General features: G+C 41.7%; 2 protein-coding genes across 2 annotated transcripts in view; one reads left to right on the forward strand and one right to left on the reverse strand.

Annotated features, from left to right (window-relative positions):
• Positions 1–15,443, reverse strand: part of cep290 (centrosomal protein 290) — a 52,452-nt gene extending 37,009 nt beyond the window's left edge. The window contains exons 1-14 of the mRNA XM_055933424.1: positions 15,308–15,443; positions 14,914–15,039; positions 8,336–8,419; positions 7,350–7,419; positions 7,201–7,247; positions 6,605–6,754; positions 6,349–6,402; positions 5,468–5,614; positions 4,351–4,533; positions 3,452–3,541; positions 2,610–2,732; positions 1,040–1,163; positions 550–722; positions 166–328 (exon numbers count right to left, since the gene is read on the reverse strand). Coding sequence (XP_055789399.1) covers positions 166–328; positions 550–722; positions 1,040–1,163; positions 2,610–2,732; positions 3,452–3,541; positions 4,351–4,533; positions 5,468–5,614; positions 6,349–6,402; positions 6,605–6,754; positions 7,201–7,247; positions 7,350–7,419; positions 8,336–8,419; positions 14,914–15,039; positions 15,308–15,319 — 1,546 coding nt within the window. The 5' untranslated portion in view covers positions 15,320–15,443. The remainder of the gene's footprint in view (positions 1–165; positions 329–549; positions 723–1,039; positions 1,164–2,609; positions 2,733–3,451; positions 3,542–4,350; positions 4,534–5,467; positions 5,615–6,348; positions 6,403–6,604; positions 6,755–7,200; positions 7,248–7,349; positions 7,420–8,335; positions 8,420–14,913; positions 15,040–15,307) is intronic.
• A 1,572-nt stretch (positions 15,444–17,015) lies between these two features.
• The window catches only part of tmtc3 (transmembrane O-mannosyltransferase targeting cadherins 3), a 136,194-nt gene continuing 129,484 nt past the window's right edge, over positions 17,016–23,725 (forward strand). The window contains exons 1-2 of the mRNA XM_055933430.1: positions 17,016–17,289; positions 17,943–18,156. Coding sequence (XP_055789405.1) covers positions 17,968–18,156 — 189 coding nt within the window. The 5' untranslated portion in view covers positions 17,016–17,289; positions 17,943–17,967. The remainder of the gene's footprint in view (positions 17,290–17,942; positions 18,157–23,725) is intronic.

Below are 23,725 nucleotides of genomic sequence, written 5' to 3' on the forward strand. Positions count from 1 at the left end.
AATTCCTTTTGCGTCTGCTGTCTCCCTGTTTTTGATTTCTTTGTTGTTGTATCCAGTTCTTATTTTAAATTTCCATCTGTAACATGTGTTGAGACATTGTGAAATTAACATAAATCAAATGTGACTTGAAGTTTGTTAATTACATTTGTTTCGTGTGTGACTTACCGAGTCGTTCCCTAAGATCTTCGTTCTCATCCAGAAGGTTGTTGATTCTCATCTCCAGCTGGTTGATCTCTCTGGTCATAGCCTCCGCCTCACGGTCTCGCACTCTCATCTGATTCTTACACTCTTTGATCTCAGCGATGGCCACCTGCAGACCATCAGTGCCCTGAAGGACAGTAAAGAGAGATCAGCCATGGCTTTCATACTTTGTTTAATCTAGGATACAAGATTTGACAGACCAGACATCTCAAAAACAAAGCCTGTTGCATGAGTCATGAGAATAACCACAGGGGTGGGGGAAAATAGTTTTTTTGACTTAAGTAGGGCTTGTTGGAGGACCTTAAGCAACTGAGCATTTGTGGAATCGGGCAGGCTAGGCAGACTTACAGACTCATAGAGTCTCATGTGGTTTAATGTGTCACTGAGCTCTTTGTCCTTGTCCCTGGCGTCTGTCTCGGCTAGCTCGGCCACACGTTCTGCTTCCTGTGCTCTTGTTTCTGTGGCCTGCAGCTTAGCGGTTAGCTCGTCCAGCTTCCTCTGCTGGATGGCTGAGGGCAGACCTGGGGAAAAACTTTGAGCTATAAGCTATTGCTAACAATGCTAAATCAGAGTTTATGGCTCTGTGCTACACTAGAGATACAAATGCTAACCCTAACGCGCTAAATGTCTTCCCTTTAAGAAACATTTTAGCTAAATTGTCTGAAGCTAAAAAATATACTGTAAAGTTGGCGCCAACTAACCTGCAGAGAACACCCACACTTTTTCAATCTTATAGCAATGTTGGTGCATAGCAGCCTTGGCTGACACCAAGAACAACATTCCTTGTTAACAGCATCCAGATCCATGTGCTTTTACAACAAGACAATTTGACACGCACCTCTGTCTTTCTTCAGGGGCTTCTTGAGTTCCTCTATGAGCAGGGCATTTCTCTCCATCTCCCCCGTATACTGCTCCACTTGCTCTGTCAGCATCTTGATTTGATTGTCTCTCTCTAGCACGGCCTTGAAGACATTCACAAACATTTATTAGTTTGGAACCAGCGTTAGTACAAGGACAACCACGGAAGAGCACAGCAGGTTGTGATTTGTGGACAATAATGTGTAATAAAAGACATGAGATCTTGTGAAATGAAATGAAAGCAGAGAGGTCTGTAAAATAGACAAGAAATATGGAGAACCGAGTAACTTACACCACATAGCTCATATATGACCTGGCCACGAGTTAGTGACGGGAGTGCAAGTAAAGACAGGAGAAAACAGGAGAAAAGAACAGAATGAACAGAAGAGAAGCTGCAGTGGAAATGACAGATGGAACACAAAGATACAGTATCTCGTCTGAAGTCGGTACCGCCGATGTGCCAACATCTGCCTGTAGTGTTTGAACGGTTTGGGCTACACACTAATATGACCCCTCCATGGAAGGTGAGACTCTCATGAACATTGATGGTGTTCTCAGTTTTTATCTACAACCCACACAAGTGTCACAGGACTCGTCTGAAGGTTACCCGGTACTGGGCCGAAAAATGAATGGAAGTGAATAGGGCATTTCCACGTCAAAGGTGGTCATTCCACGGTAAAAAATAAATACACACTTCTTATATCTTTCAGATATAGGACGACAGCCACTTCCAAACATACTTCCTTTTAAATAATTTTTCCATGTATGAATCTGTTATTCAATGTGTTTCTATGGGATAATAGCCAAAAAGCCCAATTCAATGTTTCTTCAAATACTGTTTTTATATACAGTACCAGTCAAAAGTTTGGACACACCTACTCATTCAACAATTTTTCTTAATTTTTTACTATTTTCTACATTGTAGAATAATAGTGAAGACATCAAAACTATGAAATAACACATATGGAATCATGTAGTAACCAAAAAAGTGTTAAACAAATCAAAGTAGCCACCCTTTGCCTTGATTACAGCTTTGCACTAGTACTGTATATATATATATTTGTTATACCTATAGGGATACTAAAATTCTAAATCGAATAGCTAAATGATCCTTGGTATGACCATCTTAAAACAATTCCATTTGTTATCTGAGTAGAGATTTAGCCCCTGGCACTTAGTTAAATATTTTCACAGTTGAAATATATTTATCTTTCAACAGACAGATATTTCAAAGATGAAGATAAACAAAAAACACACAGTTTGAACTGATAGATTTAGAGATTTCCTAATATAGTATAAAATGCCACCGTTATTTAAAATCATTTGTCGTTGCATGTACTGTATGTACCAAATACTGCACTAAAAGTTCCCTCACAGGAACAATTAATTATCTCTATTGAAGTTTGAAAACGTACCGTAAGTTGCTCTGGATAAGAGCGTCTGTTAAATGACTAAAATATAAATGTAAAATTCAGATCTAGCCAAGTTCATTAGATGTATTTATATGTATGTATTTACATAAAGCTAAGGATTTCAGCTTTGAGACGGACCTGCTGCAAGGCGATGATGTTGCTCTTGTCCGTGTCCATCTGGGTCGAGCGTAGCTTGTCCCTTAGCTCGCGGATCATCTGCTGGTACTCCATGATCTCCTCATCCTTCCCAGCCAGCACTCTCTGAAAATCACAAATCACAGATACAATCAAGGCCACTCAGAAAAACGCAGAGATCACCAGGGCCACTGACAAAACAACACAGCTGCAACTAACCAGGCAGTGCTGATTGACTACTAATGTTTGAAGTGTGAAGAATAAATGTAAATATTTCCTCTATACATAGAGTACCAGTCAAAAGTTTGGATAAACCTACTCATTCAAGGGTTTTTCTTTATTGTTACTATTTTCTACGTTGTAGAATAATAGTGAAGACATCAAAACTATTAAATAACACATATGGAATCATGTAGTAACCAAAAAAGTGTTAAACAAATCAAAATATATTTGAGATTTGAGATTCTTCAAAGTAGCCATCCTTTGCTGAGGATGTGCAAAGCTGTCATCAAGGCAAAGGGTGGCTACTTTGAAGAAACTCAAATATAAAATATATTTTGGTTTGTTTAATACTTTTTGGGTTACTACATGATTCCATGTATGTTATTTCATAGTTTTGATGTCTTTCATATTATTCTACAATGTAGAAAATAGTCAAAATAAAGAAAAACCTTTGAATGAGTAGATGTGTCCAAACTTTTGACTGGTAATGTAATTAGCTGTGTGCTGTCACGTTCTTTAATGATTCAGAAAACATACAGACAGCAGCATGCAGTACTTGATACAATCAGTGTATCGCCTGCTGCCTTTTCTCCAAGCCAGGTAAATAATGTGAGAACACCCACCTTCCATTCGTCCACCTTGGCATTCACGGCTGCCATGACTGGGTCATCTTCCTCCGCCCGGCTCTGAATCTGCTCTGTCAGCTCTCTGACCTGAAGTGAAGAACACAGCAGTATATTGTTTTTATTCAACACCAATGGATGTATGTTATTTACACTGTGTCAATTCACAATAATGATTCAATATTAGAAATGCTTCATAAAATCTATTGTCGTGGAAAAGTGCAAGATTATGTTATAATGCTTGTATTGCATTATAATGGTTGTTTTATTCGACAGAATAGAATATTCTGTTAACTATTGTGTGTGTGTGTTCTACTGAGGATGGGCCCCTATGAGATAACACTGACAGAGGAGATATACGATGTCTTTGGGTGATAAAACCTAAAGAGCATTCCAGAGAACATGAGCCAATGATTCTGTTCTATGCCGTACCAGGGAGAGACGGTTTCTGTTTGGAGTAGGAGGGCCAGACACTGGTCTTTACAATGAAAACTGTTGACACAGCAGTAACTGTCTGCTATGTTTTATAGATATCTTTCATACAAATCTTAACCTTTGTGAACTGTTCCTAAGATCTGTGGTTCGTCATGTAAGTTGAGAAGGGTGTATCTTGGCTATAAAAGATCTTTGTACTTTTCTGTTGGTACTTTTCAATGGTTCATTAGAAATAGCGCATCATTAAAAATCAAAAAGGCTATTGCAAAGCTCTTATTAAAGATGTAGTTTAAGTATAACTCTGACTGGTTTGTGAAGTTTGTAACTCTCCTCATTTGGTAATGCAGAAATATGCCACCACACTATGCAAAGCCGTGCTGAAATTTTCCCAGGTTCAACCTTTACATTTGTCCGTATAACCGGAAAACCAGATTGCAACCTGTAATTTTGTCCCTCTAGGTTACCTGTAGCTTGGCGTGGTCCCTCTCCTTCCTCAGCTGGTCCATGATGGAGTCTGTCTGCTGCACAACAATCTTCATCTTGTTGTACTCGTCCGTCATCGTCTCCATCTCCTTCACTGACTCCTCTAGGCTCTTCTGCATCTGATCGTTCTGAGTCTTCAGGTGGGCTACCTCTTCCTCCGCACGCTAGAGGTAGAGGAATGAGGACACAGGTCTGGGGTTAGTACAGTAAGAAACATACTGTAAATCATGCATTGATTTCAATGGAAGATTTTGTCCATGTGTTTTTCAAGTCACGACTTGTCCTTAATACCCTTTTGACACTACTGAGCCAAGTCAAGGCGAGTTGTACTGCGCTGGCCTGGTTACGCATTAGGGAAATATCCAAATCAGGTAAGTTTCGGGCTCCCGAGTGGCGCTGCATCTCAGTGCTAGAGACGTCACTACAGACACTGGTTTGATTCCAGGCTGTATCACAACCGGCAGTGATTGGGAGTCTCATAGAGCGGCACACAATTGGCCCAGCGTCGTCCGGGTTAGGGTTTGGCCGGGGTAGGCTGTCATTGTAAATAAGAATTTATTCTTAACTGACTTGCCTAGTTAAATAAAGGTTAAATAAGGCCTCCCGGGTGGTGCAGTGGTCTAGGGCACTGCATCGCAGTGCTAACTGCGCCACCAGAGTCTCTGGGTTCGCGCCCAGGCTCTGTCGCAGCCGGCCGCTAGCATCGTCCGGATTAGGGAGGGTTTGGCCGGTAGGGATATCCTTGTCTCATCGCGCTCCAGCGACTCCTGTGGCGGGCCGGGCGCAGTGCGCGCTAACCAAGGGGGCCAGGTGCACGGTGTTTCCTCCAACACATTGGTGCGGCTGGCTTCCGGGTTGGAGGCGCGCTGTGTTAAAGAAGCAGTGCGGCTTGGTTGGGTTGTGCTTCGGAGGACGCATGGCTTTCGACCTTCGTCTCTCCCGAGCCCGTACGGGAGTTGTAGCGATGAGACAAGATAGTAATTACTAGCAATTGGATACCACGAAAATTGGGGAGAAAAGGGGATAAAAAAATAAAAAATAAATAAATAAATAAATAAAGGTTAAATAAATAAATTGTATGAAAGGGGTCTGCAGTACCTGGATGTCCTCCATGCACTGGTAGAGCTGTCTGTTGGCTGAGTTGAGTCTCCTCTGTGTCTCAGTACTCTCCTCTCTGGACTGGACCGGCTCCTTCTGGTCCAGCTCCCTCCTGTAGAAGTCTACATCCTGCTGGAGCTGCTCGTTCTGACACACACCGCAGGAGAGGAGACACAGTTAGAGAGGAGTAGTGGGACCCAGTGCCTAATCTACTCTCACAGGTTATACGCTAACTACTGCATCATCATATAGTTGTCCAACCACATACTACAACACACACTTATACTGGTGTATACTATCATACACGTATTATGAACAGTTAACACACACTTATATTGGTGTATACTGTCATACACGTATTATGAACAGTTAACACAAACGCAGACAGACACTCACTGGTGTTCTCCTTACTTGGACTAACACTTATTTTCACCTTAAAAAGGTCCAATGCAGCTATTCTTATCTTAATGGCAAATTATTTCTGGGTAACAATGAAGAACCTCAATGTGATTGTTTTCAATTAAAATGGTCAAAAACCCACTAAATAGCTTCTTGGCAAAGAGCAATTTCTCAAACAAGAATTTTGCTAGCACTGTCTGGGAGTGGTCTGAGTGGGGAGGGGAAAACAGAAAACTAGCTGTTATTGTCAGAGAGGTTTGGAACTCTCTTTCTTATTGATCTACTATGAAATGTACCGCAGGCCAAAACTCCTCTCCACCAAAACAGGCTGAAATTTCAGGCGGTCTTTTCAAACAGCTCTTACACTAAAAAGGGTATTATCATAATTTGGGCACAACGTAGCAAAACATTTTGAAACGTAAACAAAAATGAGTGTTCAGGTAGTGCCTCCCCAATTCAGGCACGACTAAGTTGTCACTAACCTCTCTTTTCAGCTTCCTGCTCTCATCCTCAGCCTCCTCTGCCCGAATCATCAACTGTGGGAACACATGGGAGATATTAGGTGCATGGGAATTGTGAACACAATGGGAGATTACTTTGTATAGGCTACATACAATAAAATCAATTGAACATTTTGCACAAAGTAGGAAGGTCTTAGTATAGTATTGAGAACACAATGACACACATTAACACTAGCTCACTATGGAATTAATGACGTCTCATAACATAAGGTCATACTTCCTCATTGATTTTCTTTTCCTTGCTCGTCTCTTTCTCCAACTGTTGGATATCCTTCTCTCTATGGTCCAACTGGGCCTCCAGTGTGCGCATCTCGTCCCGCAGGAAGCGAGTGTCTGGCCCGCCGCCAACGCCCGACTTCTTGGCCATCTGGACAGGAAATCAAGCAGACAACAAACTCTCAGGCTCCCTCTGTTTACAACACTTACTCATGTACTTAAACTACCACCAGTCCCTCGAAAAAGAAGATTAGGTTATGTCTCCATTTGCTTCTATGAAAGTGTGAAAGAAGTCCCAGGGCCAAATTATTGTTCAGGAAATGCAGAGAAAAGCACAACAAACTGCAGCGTAGCAGAGCACTCTAATCTCCTTAAGTGCCGTCATTCTATGGTCACAGCTTACAATCTCCTTTGTGGACAGTGAGGGACTTTACTATTGGCTGAGAGGTGTACTAAGTCCTATTGAAGAAAACTGAGCATGAGTTGAAATGACCTGTGGTCCAAATCAATCAAAACTGCTTTCCAGAAAGTGCAGTTTTGATTGGACCCTAATGCTTCACAGTTTAATTTAATGACAACATTCACACCAAGCCTTACCTCTAACTCTTGTTCCCACTTTAACTCCTTGGCCTTCCACTCATTTTCTGTAAGACATGAAAGAGATACTGTTGTAGTATCTACTGCGGCCATTCATTTCAAATATTCGTCCCAACAACTGGATTGAAAACAATGCTGTATGCACCTACCCGATCTAGCTTGTTCTGTCCCGGCATTATCAATGAGTTCAAATGCCATAGTAACCTCCTCTTTCTTCAACTGCAAAAAAAATTACAATTTTAGTAAGCTTGGGCGGTGTACCTTATATAGAAAATGTTGGTCAGCACACCTTGTTATTGGATTTTCAACATTGCAGAACCAATTTTATTTTAGTAAATTTAAATGTACAATTTTTATTTTAAAAAATAAAGAAAAATGAAATGGACAATATTATTGGCACCCTGGAGCTAGTACTTGGTTTCACAGCCTTTGGCCAAGATAACTGCAGACAAACACTAACCATCAATGCCCTGAATCACATCCATAATCTATGACGAGAGCTGGAAACAGTAGTTGGTAGTTGGTGGAGACAGTAGTTGGAGACAGTAGTTGGTTGTAGACAGTAGTTGGTGGAGACAGTAGTTGGAAACAGTAGTTGGTGGAGAAGCTCTTTGATGGCTACAAGAAGCATTTGTGGCAGTTATCTTGGCCAAAGGCTGTGCTAGCTCCAGGGTGCCAATAATTTTGTCCATGCTATTTTACTTTGTTTTCCTAAATTAAAATGGTAAACTTCAGTTTACAAAAATGTAACTGGTTTCTGCAATGTTGAACATCCAATAACAAGGTGTGGAGATCAAGTTATTTTCAATTTCAACTTGTTTTAGAAAAATATGGAATTATTTAAGAAAAGTGCAAGGGTGCCAATATATTTGACCGCAACTGTACGTTACATGAAACTGAGACTATAACAGATGAATACTGTAAATCCACACAAAAGCAGGTCAAGTATCTGAAGCAAATATAATCAAACTGTTCTATATTAATTATACCACACTGTGTAGAGTATATTCCTTCAAAGCAACTACGTAATGTATTCCACTGATAATAAACATTGGATAAAATCATTTCAGCACAGTTTTAGTGAGCTTGAGTAATGCATCTCTGGATATGTCTGGGTAATAATAGCATGGGACACCTTCAGAAGGCCTTGAACGACTCGCAAGAGCTGAACAATTTTCTCTGGGCTTCCATCTTTCAGCTCCCGCTCCCATCGTTTGACCTGTAGAGAAATAGAGAACCATTTATTTCAATGAAACATAACGCAAAATTGTCCTCAGGCAGAAACACATCAACAACAGTACTGCTTCGTGCAAAATTAAGTAAACCCTCAAAACAACTGTAAACTCGGAACTGGGAAATCTGACTTCAGTGAGTTCAAGACAACTGGGAACTCGGGGAAAAACAAGCTCTGACTGGGAAAATACATTTTGAATGGTCATCCAACTCGGAATTGTACATTGGGAACTCGGGCCTCTTTCTAGAGCTATGACCTGAAGGTCACTGACATCATGATGATTCAACCTTTTTCCCTTTTTCAGAGTTCCCAGTTGTCTTGAAAGCACCATAAATCCATAGAATGCCAGACTTCAAATCAAATCAAATTGTATTTATATAGCCCTTCTCACATCCGCTGATACATCAAAGTTTGATGACAAAGTTTGATGACAAAATTTGCCCACAAAGGACCACCTTGCCACCTTCCCGTTCAAATGAGCACAGCACAACAAGGTGAGTCCAAAAATGTATTGTATGCTGCTGCATAAATTATATTATATGCCAGGGATATATTTATATTGTAAATAAGAAAGTAATACTAAGTGTATGTTGTGTAGTAAGTCTATTTACCCCTCTTAACTTCACCTACTGTTCTGACTTGGTGGTGCACATGTAGCCTATAACCTGTTTTAGAGATTTGTTGTTCTAAAACTTTTGACCGGTAGTGTAAGCAGACAATTTAAGGTCTTACAATATTCGATGATTACTATTCATTCAAGGGTTTTTCTTTATTTCTACTATTTTCTACATTGTAGAATAATAGTGAAGACATCAAAACAATGAAAAAACATATGGAATCATGTAGTAACCAAAAAAGTGTTAAACAAATCAAAATATATTTAAAATTTGAGATTCTTCAAGACACCTCACTGTAGTCTACGTTGGCTTGGTATTCTACCAGATCTAGATGTTTGTTCTTGGGACCCACTTGTAGGTTGTGGCAGGGGTCCATGCAGGTCGCGGGATAAAAAATGTTGTGCATTGCAATTTTTTGTACAGTACCAGTCAAAAGTTTGGACACACCTACTCATTCCAAGGTTTTTCTTATTTTGACTATTTTCTACATTGTGGAATAATAGTAAAGACATCAAAACTATGAAATAACACACGGAATCATGTAGTAACCAAAAAAGTGTTAAATTCTTCAAAGTAGCCATCCTTTGCCTTGATGACAGCTTTACACACTCTTGGCATTCTCTCAACCAGCTTCACCTGGAATGCTTTTCCAACAATCTTGAAGCTGTTCCCACATATGCTGAGCACTTGTTGGCTGCTTTTTCTTCACTCTACGGTCCGACTTATCCCAAACCATCTCAATTGGGTCGAGGTTGGGGGATTGTGGAGGCCAGGTCATCTGATGCAGCACTCCATCGCTCTCTGTCTTGGTAAAATAGCCCGTACACAGCCTGGGGGTATGTTGGGTCATTGTCCCATTAAGCCCAAACCACATGGGATGGCGTATCGCTGCAGTATGATGTGGTAGCCATGCTGGTTGAGTGTGCCTTGAATTATAAATAGATCACAGATAGTGTCACCAGCAAAGCACCCCCCCCACACCATCACACCTCCTCCTCCATGCTTCACGTTGGGAAATACACATGCGGAGATCATCCGTTCACTCACACCACGTCTCACAAAGACATGGCGGTTGGAACCAAAAATATCCAATTTGGACTCCAGACCAAAGAACAAATTTCCACCGGTCTAATCTCCATTGTTCATGTTTCTTGGCCCAAGCAAGTCTCTTCTTCTTATTGGTGTCCTTTGTAGTGGTAGTAGTAGTGGTTTCTTTGCAGCAAATCAACCATGAAGGCATGATTCACACAGTCTCCTCTGAACAGTTGATGTTGAGATGTATCTGGTCCCGTGTGGCTCAGTTGGTAGAGCATGGCGCTTGCAACGCCAGGGTTGTGGGTTCAATTCCCACGGGGGGACCAGGATGAATATGTATGAACTTTCCAATTTGTAAGTCGCTCTGGATAAGAGCGTCTGCTAAATGACTTAAAATGTAAAATGTATCTGTTACTTGAACTCTGTGAAGCAATTATTTGGGCTGCAATTTCTGAGGCTGGTAACTCTAATGAGCTTATGCTCTGCAGCAGAGGTAACTCTGGGTCTTCCATTCCTGTGGCGGTCCTCATGAGAGCCAGTTTCATCATATCACTTAATGGGTTTTGCGACTGCACTTGAAGAAACTTTCAAAGTTCTTGACATTTTCAATATTGACTGACCTTCATGTCTTAAAGTAATGATGGACTGTCATTTCTCTTTGCTTATTTGAGCTGTTCTTGCCATAATATGGACTTGGTCTTTTACCAAATAGGGCTATCTTCTGTATACCACCACTAACTTGTCACAACACAACTGATTGGCTCAAACACATAAAGAAGGAAAGAAATTCAACAAATTAACTCTTAAGGCACACCTGTTAATTGAAATGCATTCCAGGTGACTACCCCATGAAGCTGGTTGAGAGAATGCCAAGAGTGTGCAAAGCTGTCATCAAGGCAAAGGGTGGCTTTTTGAAGAATCTCAAATATAAAATATATTTTAATTTGTTTAACACTTTTTTGGTTACTACAGTCATGGCCAAAAGTTTTGAGAATGACACAAATATAAATGTTCTGTCACGCCCTGACCTGAGATATCTCTGTTTTCTTTATATTTTGGTTAGGTCAGGGTGTGACTAGGGTGGATTACGCTAGTTTTTGTAATGTCTAGGGTTTTTGTATGTCTAGGGTTTTGTAGGTCTAGGTATTTGTATATTTATGGTGCCCTGATATGGTTCCCAATCAGAGGCAGCTGTTTATCGTTGTCTCTGTTTGGGGATCATATTTAGGTAGCCATTTCCCCTTTGGTGTTTGTGGGTTCTTGTCTATCTGTAGTTGCCTGTCAGCACTCATTTGTATAGCTTCACGTTTTGTTATTTTGGTTAGTTTGTTCAGTGTTCATTCTTTTAATAATAAAGAATGTACGCATACCACGCTGCCCCTTGGTCCGATTCATACAACGCACGTGACATTTTCACAAAGTCTGCTGCCTCAGTTTGTATGATGGCAATTTGCATATACTCCAGAATGTTATGAAGAGTGATCAGATGAATTGCAATTAATTATCAAGTCCCTCTTTGCTATGCAAATTAACTGAATCCTGAAAAAACATTTCCACTGCATTTCAGCCCTGCCACAAAAGGACCAGCTGACATCATGTCATTGATTCTCTCGTTAACACAGGTGTGAGTGTTGACGAGGACAAGGCTGGAGATCACTCTGTCATGCTGATTGAGTTTGAATAACAGACTGGAAGCTTCAAAAGGAGGGTGGTGCTTGAAATCCTTGTTCTTCCACTGTCAAACATGGTTACCTGCAAGGAAACACGTGCCGTCGTCATTGCTTTGCACAAAAAGGGCTTCACAGGCAAGGATATTGCTGCCAGTAAGATTGCATCTAAATCAACCATTTATCAGATCTTCAAGAACTTCAAGGAGAGCAGTTCAATTGTTGTGAAGAAGGCTTCAGGGCACCCAAGAAAGTCCAGCAAGCGCCAGGACCGTCTCCTAAAGTTGATTCAGCTGCGGGATCGGGGCACCACCAGTATATAGCTTGCTCAGGAATGGCAGCAGACAGGTGTGAGTGCATCTGCATGCACAGTGAGGCAAAGACTTTTGGAGGATGGCCTGGTGTCAAGAAGGGCAGCAAAGAAGCCACTTCTCTCCAGGAAAAACATCAGGGACATACTGATATTCTGCGAAATGTACAGGGATTGGACTACTGAGGACTGGTGTAAAGTCATTTCTCTGACGAATCCCCTTTCCGATTGTTTGGGGCATCCGAAAAAAGCTTGTCCGGAGAAGACAAGGTGAGCACTACCATCAGTCCTGTGTCATGCCAACAGTAAAGCATCCTGAGACCCTTCATGTGAGGGGTTGCTTCTCAGCCAAGGGAGTGGGCTTATTCACAATTTTGCCTAAGAACACAGCCATTAATAAAGAATGGTACCAGCACATCCTTCGAGAGCAACTTCTCCCAACCATCCAGGAACAGTTTGGTGATGAACAATGCCTTTTCCAGTATGATGGAGTACCTTGCCATAAGGCAAAAGTGATAACTAAGAGGCTCGGGAAACAAAACATCAATATTTTGGGTCCATGGCCAGGAAACTCCCCAGACCTTAATCCCATTGAGAACTTGTGGTCAATCCTCAAGAGGCGGGTGGACAAACAAAACCCCACAAATTCTGGCAAACTCCAAGCTTTGATTATGCAAGAATGGGCTGCCATCAGTCAGGATGTGGCCCAGAAGTTAATTGACAGCATGCCAGGGCGGATTGCAGAGGTCTTGAAAAAGAAGGTTCAACACTGCAAATACTGACTCTTTGCATCAACTTCATGTAATTGTTAATAAAAGCCTTTGACACTTATGAAATGCTTGTAATTATACTTCAGTATTCCATAGTAACATCTGACAAAAATATCTAAAGACACTGAAGCAGCAAACTTAGTGAAAATTAATATTTGTCATTCTCAAAACCTTTGGCCACGACTGTACATGATTCCATATGTGTTATTTCATAGTTTTGATGTCTTCACTGTTATTCTAAAAATGTAGAAAATAGTCAAATAAAGAAAACCCTTGAATGAGAAGGTGTTCTTAAACTGACCGGTAGTGTATATGCCGCCTTTATTTATCCTACGGTTCTGACTTGATGTACAGGGAGAACACTGTAAGAATGGCCCATGTTCTGAATTTTGCCGCTGTACATTTCAAAAGTGCTGAACAAATATATTGACTACGTTTGTTCTAGCTCACTCATGAATGTCTTAATCGAAATTAGGGACTGCCTCTTATCCACTTGTCGTCCCCTTATGTTTTTTAAAAGGCAGTAAATGAGGCTGAATGAACTGTTTTGCTGCCAGACAAGGCTCCGCTGATTACCAGGTGTAGCAGTGGTAAGGTGTTGGGACTGCTGTTGGGACAGCTTTATGTAGGCCCTAACAGTTTGTGGGCACCGGTTGTCACCGTTATAGTGTAATTAATGTATTGTTTAGTGTTGTGTAGTGGCTTTGTTGGCATGCATCCCACATTTTTGGGGGGGTTTGCCCTACCAAGATTTACATGCTAAAATTGCCACTGTTCCTGTCTCACTGATATCAGATGTCAAAATGTCTTACATGTTTGTTTAGTCTACAAGCCAGGTGCTTTCCTAGCCAGAGAGGGAAATGGTAGGGGGATCAAAATTAGGTGCGCAGAAGAGGATTAGTCTGTTTTGAGGCAGTCTGTAATTTGGCAGCAGGCAGTGGAGTCCTTTGTGTTGTTTACACAGACAAATGTATTTATTTATTTTATTTAACGAGGTAAGTCAGTTAAGAACAAATTCTTATTTACAATGACGGCCTACCAAAAGGCCTCCTGTGGGGACGGGGGCCGCGATAATAATAATAATATAAAAATATAGGACAAAACACACATCACGACAAGAGAGACAACAAAACACTACATAAAGAGAGACCTAAGACAACAACATAGCAAGGCAGCAACACATGACAACACAGCATGGTAGCAACACAACATGACAACAGCATGGTAGCAACACAACATGGTAGCAGCACAAAACATGGTACAAACATTATTAGGCACAGACAACAGCACAAAGGGCCATAAGGTAGAGACAACAATACATCACGGAAAGCAGCCACAACTGTCAGTAAGAGTGTCCATGATTGAGTCATTGAATGAAGAGATTGAGATAAAAACTGTTCAGTTTGAGTGTTTGTTGCAGCTCGTTCCAGTCGCTAGTTGCAGCGAACTAAAAAGAGAAGTGACCCAGGGATGTGTGTGTTTGGGGACTTTTAACAAAATGTGACTGGCAGAACTGGTGTTGTATGTGGAGGATGAGGGCTGCAGTAGACATCTCAGATAGGGGGGAGTGAGGCCTAAGAGGGTTTTATAAATAAGAATAATATAATGGGTCTTTCGACAGGTATACAGAGGAGTATAGAGTGCAGTGATGTGTCCTATAAGGAGCATTGGTGACAAATCTGATGGCCGAATGGTAAAGAACATCTAGCTGCTCGAGAGCACCTTGCCTGCTGATCTATAAATTATGTCTCCGTAATCTAGCATGGGTAGGATGGTCATCTGAATCAGGGTTAGTTTGGCAGCTGGGGTGAGGTTAGTTTGGCAGCTGGGGTGAAAGAGGAGCGATTACGATAGAGGAAACCAAGTCTATATTTAACTTTAACCTGCAGCTTTGATATGTGCTGAGAAGGACAGTGTATGGTCTAGCCATACTCCCAGTCAGTATGATGCTTTTGTCAGGAACAGCCGGACCACTCACTAGATTGGACTATTTGATTGATCAGACCTGGGAAACAGTACTATCAGATTAGAACATTTGAGGTGCATGCATGGACACCTATGAACAGTAACGTCTCTGTACCTGTAAAAACATGTGGTTGATTATCTCTGCATCTCCACTCTCCTGCAGCTGTTCTGGGTCAGCATCCATCACCATTCTCCAGTCAAGATGAGGAGGCATATTGACAATTGTGTTAGCTAACAGGAACTGTGGAACAAATAGATGGACAGACACACATTGTAAGTTAGGTTAAAGCTGTAAATGGACAACATAGCTATGGCTATTATCCTTGCAAAATGCATTTTATTTGTGGCTATGTAGCTAACGTTAGCTAACATTAGCTTTTGCTATTTGCTTCAAGATGTGTTTAACAATGCATTGGGCGACGCAAAATACATTCAACAATGTATATGAATAACATATGGTGATATGTATTATTTTCCTTTTATCAGTAAGACATTAACTTTTACCTAACCTTTTTTTTCATATACCCGCTACAACGTACTGTTTGGCTAGCTCACTTGCTATTTTAGCTAGCCATCTTCAACGGCTGCTCCAGTTGCTACGTTACCGTTGACAACAGTCGTAAATCGATTCGTACAACTTCTTCTTCGTCTATGCGGTTTAACGGCGGTTGGCATCCAATATGTTGCATTACCGCCACCTACTACACAGGAGTCCAACTCCCTTATACTTTACTTGAAAAATAAAAATGTACTAAGTAAATACCCTACCATCTAACACTATACTCACTAATTTCAAAATGATATAACATGAACACCCCCCTACTCCACTAATTAAATGTATATATTCCTACCTCATGCTATCACTCTGAAAGGATGGGACATCACCACTTAACACATCTATAAATCTATGCTAGGTAAAGCCTTGCCTTATCTCAGCTCACTGGTCACCATAGCAGCACCCACCCTTAGCACGCGCTCCAGCAGGTATATTTCACTGGTCACTCCCAAAGCCAATTCCTCCTTTGGTTGCCTTTCCTTCCAGTTCTCTGCTGCCAATGACTGGAATTAATTGCAAACATCACTGAAGCCTCATATCTCCCTCACTAACTTTAAGCACCAGCTGTCAGAGCAGCTCACTGCACCTGTACATAGCCCATCTGTAAATAGCCCATCCAACTACCTCATCCCTATTCTGTTATTTTCTTCTTCTTTCTCCTTTGCACCCCAGTATCTCTACTTGCACATTCATCTTCTGCACATCTATCACTCCAGTGTCTAATTATTTCACCACTATGGCCTATTTATTGCCTTACCTCCCTTATCTAACCTCATTTGCACACACTGTATATAGACTTTTATTCTATTGTGTTATTGACTGTATGTTTGTTTATTCCATGTGTAACTGTGTTGTTGTTTGTCTCGCACTGCTTTGCTTAATCTTGGCCAGGTCGCAGTTGTAAATGAGAACTTGTTCTCAACTAGCCTACCTGGTTAAATGGTGAAATAAAAAAATCCTGTAACTCTTCTGCTGTCAAGTCTCACCCACCCAAATACCTCTCTCTAGCTGCCACCACAACTTCAATTTTCGGAGACTTCCGATCCGTCCTTGCAGTACAATTAATAACCATTGATATAAATGCTAAAAATCCAATCTTACTGAAACGTTTCACTTTTTGGTCTATCCCTCTGTGCTGGTATATCTCTACTACTCTCCCACTCCTCCCCCTTAAACCATCTTCCTCTACTTTCTTCACTGCCTCAACATATGACAACTTCTGTTCTACCCCTGGAAACCCCACCTGCCTCTCTCGCATGGGACACTTCATATCCCCAGCTCCAAGGGCACCCCTAAAATTAACACATTCCACTACTTTCCCCAATACTACACATTCCTTTGTCTCATGCCCTTCTGCACATTTCTCACACCTTGGACCCTACCGCCTACACACTGCTGCCACATGCCCATAAGCTTAACACCTGTGGCGTCTTAATGTATTCGGCACATACGCTTGTACAGGATAACTTATATATCCTAACTTCACTTTGTCAGGCAAAGACTCAACTTCAAAACTCAAAAGAACAGATAATGACTCTTCTGTTTCCTCACTCTCGCCACCCTGTCTGCACGTCACTTACAACGGGGATCTTTGCCCTCAGATGGTCAATTCGTACAACCTGCTACTTTACGGCTGATAACGTCGTGTCACTGCTGCAAAAGCGCCTTCGGTCCTCTTTAAAACACGTTTCAAGTTTTATAGAAAATACATTGTATTCTCCACTTTTTTTTAAATATTTTTTATCGTGTCATTGGATTTGTGGCAACAACATTATAGTCACAGCTGTTTCAGAAATCAATGCCACTTTTTACCTTCAACTTTGCCCCGGAAATGTTTTGGGATTTATTGCTAGCCTTTTTGGGAGTTTTTATGTTCCTAGTTGTTAGCGTATGCAACATTAGAATGTCAATGGCCGATAAAATACTCTAATTCACGTATGTTTCTGTATTTTCACACTAATTCTAACATTGTTATTGAACATAAGATTTTAGGAAATGTAAACAATTTTTATCAGTAGTTTGTAAACGAGAAGTCAAATGTTAGATATCCAAACATTTTACCGAGTTTAACCGACGTAAAACTAGCAGGCGTAGAAATACTTACAGTAGCTAGCTAACGTTAGTTGTTGTTTAGCGTCTAATTCGTCGCAATTACTGTCTAGCTACATGATAATGTTTGACGTTTATTGAAGTTAAATGTAACATGTATAACTAAGCATGATTAAGCATGATTCCAATCGAATCGTTTTCTCGATGGATAGCTTAGCTAACTAGTGAGGAACTAAGCTAACTAATGTCAGGGACTACAGCTAGCACACTACATTGTAGCCTTTCACGTTTTAATATGATCTTCCTGGTCATCATCGTTAGTATTAATCGAATCTGTCTGCGTTGTATGGGAACATGAATCAGAGTTTACTAGAAGGCATACATTGTTGTGATGCCAGTCTCTTGTCACCAGGCTGTGGCATTGGCATCCTAGCAAATCTGGGCTGGACACATTGTATGTGTGAACCATAATGTAATATTGAACAAAGACATCCTCTAGTTTGATCTCTAATGTCCTGCTCTTACTTCCTTTATCACAGTGATCAATGAAGCCGTTGGTCAGCAATGGCTGTCGTGTCGTGGATGGAGATCTTGCTTTTGACTGGACTGGTGGTGGGGTGTTACTGGAACAGCCTGTCCTGCGGCTTTGTGTTCGATGATGTCTCAGCCATCCTGGACAACAAGGACCTGCGGCCTGCCACCCCTCTCCGCAACCTCTTCCTCAATGACTTCTGGGGCACGCCCATGGCTGAGGTGATTTGAATCTGTCTGGTGCACTAGATTACCCATGACATGTCATGCAACCAATGACTATATATTTAATATTTTTTTTATTTTACCTTTATTTAACTAGGCAAGTCAGTTAAGAACAAATTCTTATGAATTGACAAAGCCATTGACTGTGACACCATTCATTACTATGTGAAGAGTTTCTACACCCAGAGGTGCAACATCGCAAGACTTGAGAAAGCTTGCCAAGCAGACGAGGCTGGGGTTTGAGACGTCAATGAGAGAAGCGAAACATTATTCCGTAGTTTATTTTTTTAAACCGAAGGGCACAACCTAGATTCAAGCAGCTGTCTTAAAGCAAATCAAATAAAACTTTATTTGTCACATGCGCCGAATACAAGAAGTGTAAACCTTAACGTGAAATGCTTACCTGCCCTTAACCAAGAGTGCAGTTCAAGTAGAGTTAATAAAATATTTACCAAATAAACTAAAGTTAAAAGTAACACAGTAAAATAACAATAACGAGGCTATAAACGGGGTACCGGTTAGTTGAGGTAATTTGTACATGTAGGTAGGGGTGAACTGACTGCATAGATAATAAACAGCGAGTAGCTGCAGTGTACAAAACAAATGTAGGAGGGGTGGGGTCAATGTAAATTGTCCGGTGGCATTTTTGAGTAATTGTTCAGCAGTCTTATGGCTTGGGGGTAGAAGCTGTAAAGGAGCCTTTTGGTCCGAGACTTTCCGCTCCAGTACCACTTGTCGTGCGGTAGCAGAGAGAACAGTCCTTGACTGGGTGGCTGAAGTCTTTGACAATTTTTAGGGCTTTGCTCTTACACCGCCTGGTATAGACGTCCTGAATGGCAGGAAGTTGGCCTCAGTGATTTGAATGGCCGTATGCACTACCCTCTGGAGTGCCTTGCAGTCGGAGGCTAAGCAGTTACCATACCAGGCAGTGATGCAACCAGTCAAAATGGTCTCAACGGTGCAGCTGTAGAATTTTGAGGATTTAGGGACCCATGCCAAATCTTTTTGTCGTGCCCTCTTCACGACTGTAGTTGAACGTTTACTCCAACCTCGTAAAGTGACACTCATTACCATTAGACACGATAATGTGTTTCTATGTTTTTTTTTTAAAGTGTGTGTATATATACAGTTGAACTCGTAAGTTTACATACACTTAGGTTGGAGTCATTAAAACTCGTTTTTCAACCACTCCACAAATGTCTTGATAACAAACTATAGTTTGGCAAGTCGGTTAGGACATCTACTTTGTGCATGACAAGTAATTTTTCCAACACTTGTTTACAAACAGATTATTTCACTTATAATTCACTATCACAATTACAGTGTGTCAGAAGTTTACATACACTAAGTTGACTGTGCCTTTAAACAGTTTGGAAAATTCCAGAAAATGATGTCATTGCTTTAGAAGCTTCAGATAGGCTAATTGACATCATTTGAGTCAATTGGAGGTGTTCCTGTGGATGTATTTCAAGACCTACCTTCAAACTCAGTGCCTCTTTGCTTGACATCATGGGAAAATCAAAAGAAATCAACCAAGATCTCAGAAAATAAATTGTAGACCTCCACAAGTCTGGTTCATCCTTGGGAGCAATTTCCAAACGCTTGAAGGTTCATCTGTACAAACAACAGTACGCAAGTATGAACACCATGGGACCACGCAGCCGTCATATCACTCAGGAAGGAGACGCATTCTGTCTCCTAGAGATGAACGTACTTGGTGCGAAAAGTGCAAATCAATCCCAGAACAACAGAAAAGGACCTTGTGAAGATGCTGTAGGAGAAAGTATCTATATCCACAGTAAAACAAGTCCCATATTGACATAACCTGAATGTAAATAGTCCGGGTGAACTTTTGATTAGATGTTCAGGAGTCTTATGGCTTGGGGGTAGAAGCTGTTTAGAATCCTTTTGGAGCTAGACTTGGCGCTCCGGTACCGCTTGCCGTGCGGTAGCAGAGAGAACAGTCCTGGAGTATTTCACATTTTTTAGGTCCTTCCTGTGACACCGCCTGGTATAGAGGTCCTGGATGGCAGGAAGCTTGGCTCCAGTGATGTGAATCACCGTAAGCCCTCTGGAGTGCCTTGCGGTCACAGGCCAAGCAGTTGCCATACCAGGAAGTGATGCAACCAGTCAGGATGCTCTCGATGGTGCAGCTGTTTAATTATTTGAGGATCCATGCCAAATCTTTTTAGTCTCCTGACTTAATTTTTTTATTTTAATTTCACCTTTATTTACCAGGTAAGCTAGTTGAGAACAAGTTCTCATTTACAACTGCGACCTGGCCAAGATAAAGCAAAGCAGTGCGACAGAGTTACACCTGGAATAAACAAGTGTACAGTCAATAACACAATAGAAAAAAATAAAGTCTATATACAGTGTGTGCAAATGGCGTGAGGAGTTAAGGCAATAAATAGGCCATAGTAGCGATAGATGAGCTGATGATGATGTGAAAGTAGTGATACTGGTGTGCAAAAGAGCAGAAAAGTAAATAAAACAATATGGGTTGAGGTAGGTAGATTGGGTGGGCTATTTACAGGTGGACTATGTACAGCTGCAGCGATCGGTTAGCTGCTCAGATAGCTGATGTTTAAAGTTAGTGAGGGAAATGTAAGTCTCCAGCTTCAGCGATTTTTGCAATACGTTTCAGTCACTGGCAGCAGAGAACTGGAAGGAAAGGCGGCCAAAAGAGGTGCTGGCTTTGGAAATGACCAGTGAGGTATAACTGCTGGAGCGCGTGATACGGGTGGGTGTTGCTATCGTGAGCTGGGGTAAGGCGGAGCTTTACCTAGCATAGACTTATAGATTACCTGGAGCCAGTCGGTCTGGCTACGAATATGTAGCGAGGGCCAGCCGACTAGAGCATACAAGTCGCAGTGGTGGGTGGTATAAGGGGCTTTGGTAACAAAACGGATGGCACTGTGATAGACTGCATCCAGTTTGCTGAGTAGAGTATTGGAAGCTATTTTGTAGATGACATCACCGAAGTCAAAGATCGGTAGGATAGTCCGTTTTACGAGGTTAAGTTTGGCGGCGTGAGTGAAGAAGGCTTTGTTGCAAAATAGAAAGCTGATTCCTGATTTGATTTTGGATTGGAGATCTTTTGATATGAGTCTAGAAGGAGAGTTTACAGTCAAGCCAGACACCTAGGTATTTGCAGTTGTCCACATATTCTAGGTCAGAACCGTCCAGAGTAGTGACGCTAGTTGGGCGGGCAGGGAACGGTTGAAAAGTATGCATTTGGTTTTACTAGCGTTTAAGAGCAGTTGGAGGCCACGGAAGGAGAGTTGTATGGTATTGAAGCTTGTTTGGAGGTTAGTTAACACAGTGTCCAAAGAAGGGCCAGATGTATACAGAATGGTGTCGTCTGCATAGAGGTGGATCAGGGAATCACCCGCAGCAAGAGCGACATCGTTACTATATACAGAGAAAAGAGTCGGCCCAAGAATTTAACCCAGTGGTACCCCCATAGACTGCCAGATGTCCGGACTCCGATTTGACTCACTGAACTCTGTCTGCGAAGTAGTTGGTGAACCAGGCGAGGCAGTCATTTGAGAAACCAAGGCTATTGAGTCTTCCGATAACAATACGGTGATTGACAGTCGAAAGCCTTGGCCAGGTCGATGAAGACAGCTGCACAGTACTGTCTTTTAGTGATGGCGGTTATATCATTTAGTACCTTGAGCGTGGCTGAGGTGCACTCGTGACCAGCTCGGAAACCGGATTGCACAGCGGAGAAGGTACGGTGGGATTCGAAATGGTCAGTGATCTGTTTGTTAACTTGGCTTTCGAAGACTTTAGAACGGCAGGGCAGGATGGATATAGGTCTATAACAGTTTGGGTCTAGAGTGTCACTCCCTTTGAAGAGGGGGATGATCGCGGCAGCTTTCCAATCTTTAGGGATCTCGGACGATACGAAAGAGAGGTTGAACAGACTGGTAATAGGGGTTGCAACAATGGCTGCGTATGGTTTTAGAAAGAGAGTGCCCAGATTGTCTAGCCCAGCTGATTTGTACGGGTCCAGGTTTTGCAACTCTTTCAGAACATCTGCTATCTGGATTTGGGTGAAGGAGAAGCTGGGGAGGCTCGGGCAAGTAGCTGCGGGGTTGCGGAGCTGTTGGTTGGGGGAGAATAGGCTTTGTCCTGCCCTCTTCAGGACTGTCTTGGTGTGTTTTGACCATGATAATTTGTTGGTGTAGACACCAAGGAACTTGAAGCTCTCAACCTGCTCCACTACAGCCTTGTCGATGAGAATGGGGGCTTGCTCGGTCCTTCTTTTCCTGCAGTCCACAATCATCTCTTTTGTCTTGATCACGTTGAGGGAGAGGTTGTTGTCCTGGCACCACACGGCCAGGTCTCTGACCTCCTCCCTATAGCCTGTCTCATCGTTGTCTTTGATCTGGCCTTCCACTGTTGTGACATCGGCCAGCTTAATGATGGTGTTGGAGTTGTGACTGGACTTATTCAAGGGTTTTTCTTTATTTTTACTTTTTTCTAGTGAAGACATCAAAACTATGAAATCATGTAGTAACCAAAAATTGTTAAACAAATCAAAATAAATGTGAGATTCTTCAAAGTAGCCACCCTTTGCCTTTAACAGCTTTGCACACTCTTGGCATTCTCTTATCCAGTTTCACCTGGAATGCTTTTCCAATGATCTTGAAGGAGTTCCCACATATGCTGAGCACTTGTTGGCTGCTTTTCCTTCACTCTACGGTCCAACTCATCCCAAATCATCTCAATTGGGTTGAGGTTGTGTGATTGTGGAGGCCAGGCCATCTGATGCAGCACTTTGTTACTCTCCTTCTTGGTCAAATTGGCCTTAAACTGCCTGGAGGTGTGTTGGGTCATTGTCCTTTTGAAAAACAAATGATAGTCCCACTAAGCGCAAACCTGATGGGATGGCGTATTGCTGCAGAATGCTGTGGTAAGCAATGCTGGTTAATTTTGAATTCTAAATATATCACTGACAATGTTACCAGCAAAGTACCATCACACCCCCTCCATGCTTCACAGTGGGAACCACATATGTGGAGATCATCCGTTCATCTCACAAAGACACAGCAGTTGTAATTAAAAACCAAAAATTCTTACTCATCAGTCCAAAGGACATATGTCCACCGGTCTAATGTCCATTTCTCGTGTTTCTTGGCCCAAGCAAGTCTCTTTTTATTTGTGGGCCAAAACTACTCCACAGCGACGTGAACTACTCATTGCTAGTTATTGCAAACGCATGATTGCAGTTGTTGCTGCTGAGGGTGGCACAACCAGTTATTAGGTTTAGGGGGCAATTACTTTATCACATAGGGCCATGAAGGTTCGGATAGCTTTTTTTCCCTTAATAAATAAAATGATCACTTAACTGCATTTTGTGTTTACTTGGGTAATATTACAAATGGTTTGATCTGAAACATTTAAGTGTGACATGCAAAAACATAAGGAATCAGGAAGGGGTAAAATACTTTTTCAAAGCACTGTATTTCAGCTTTTCTTTCTTTCATCACATTCCCAGTGGGTCAGAAGTTTACATACACTCAATTAGTACACTGCTCAAAAAAATAAAGGGAAC

Source organism: Salvelinus fontinalis, chromosome 9, assembly GCF_029448725.1.
Source record: "Salvelinus fontinalis isolate EN_2023a chromosome 9, ASM2944872v1, whole genome shotgun sequence".
Classification (NCBI taxonomy): domain Eukaryota; kingdom Metazoa; phylum Chordata; class Actinopteri; order Salmoniformes; family Salmonidae; genus Salvelinus; species Salvelinus fontinalis.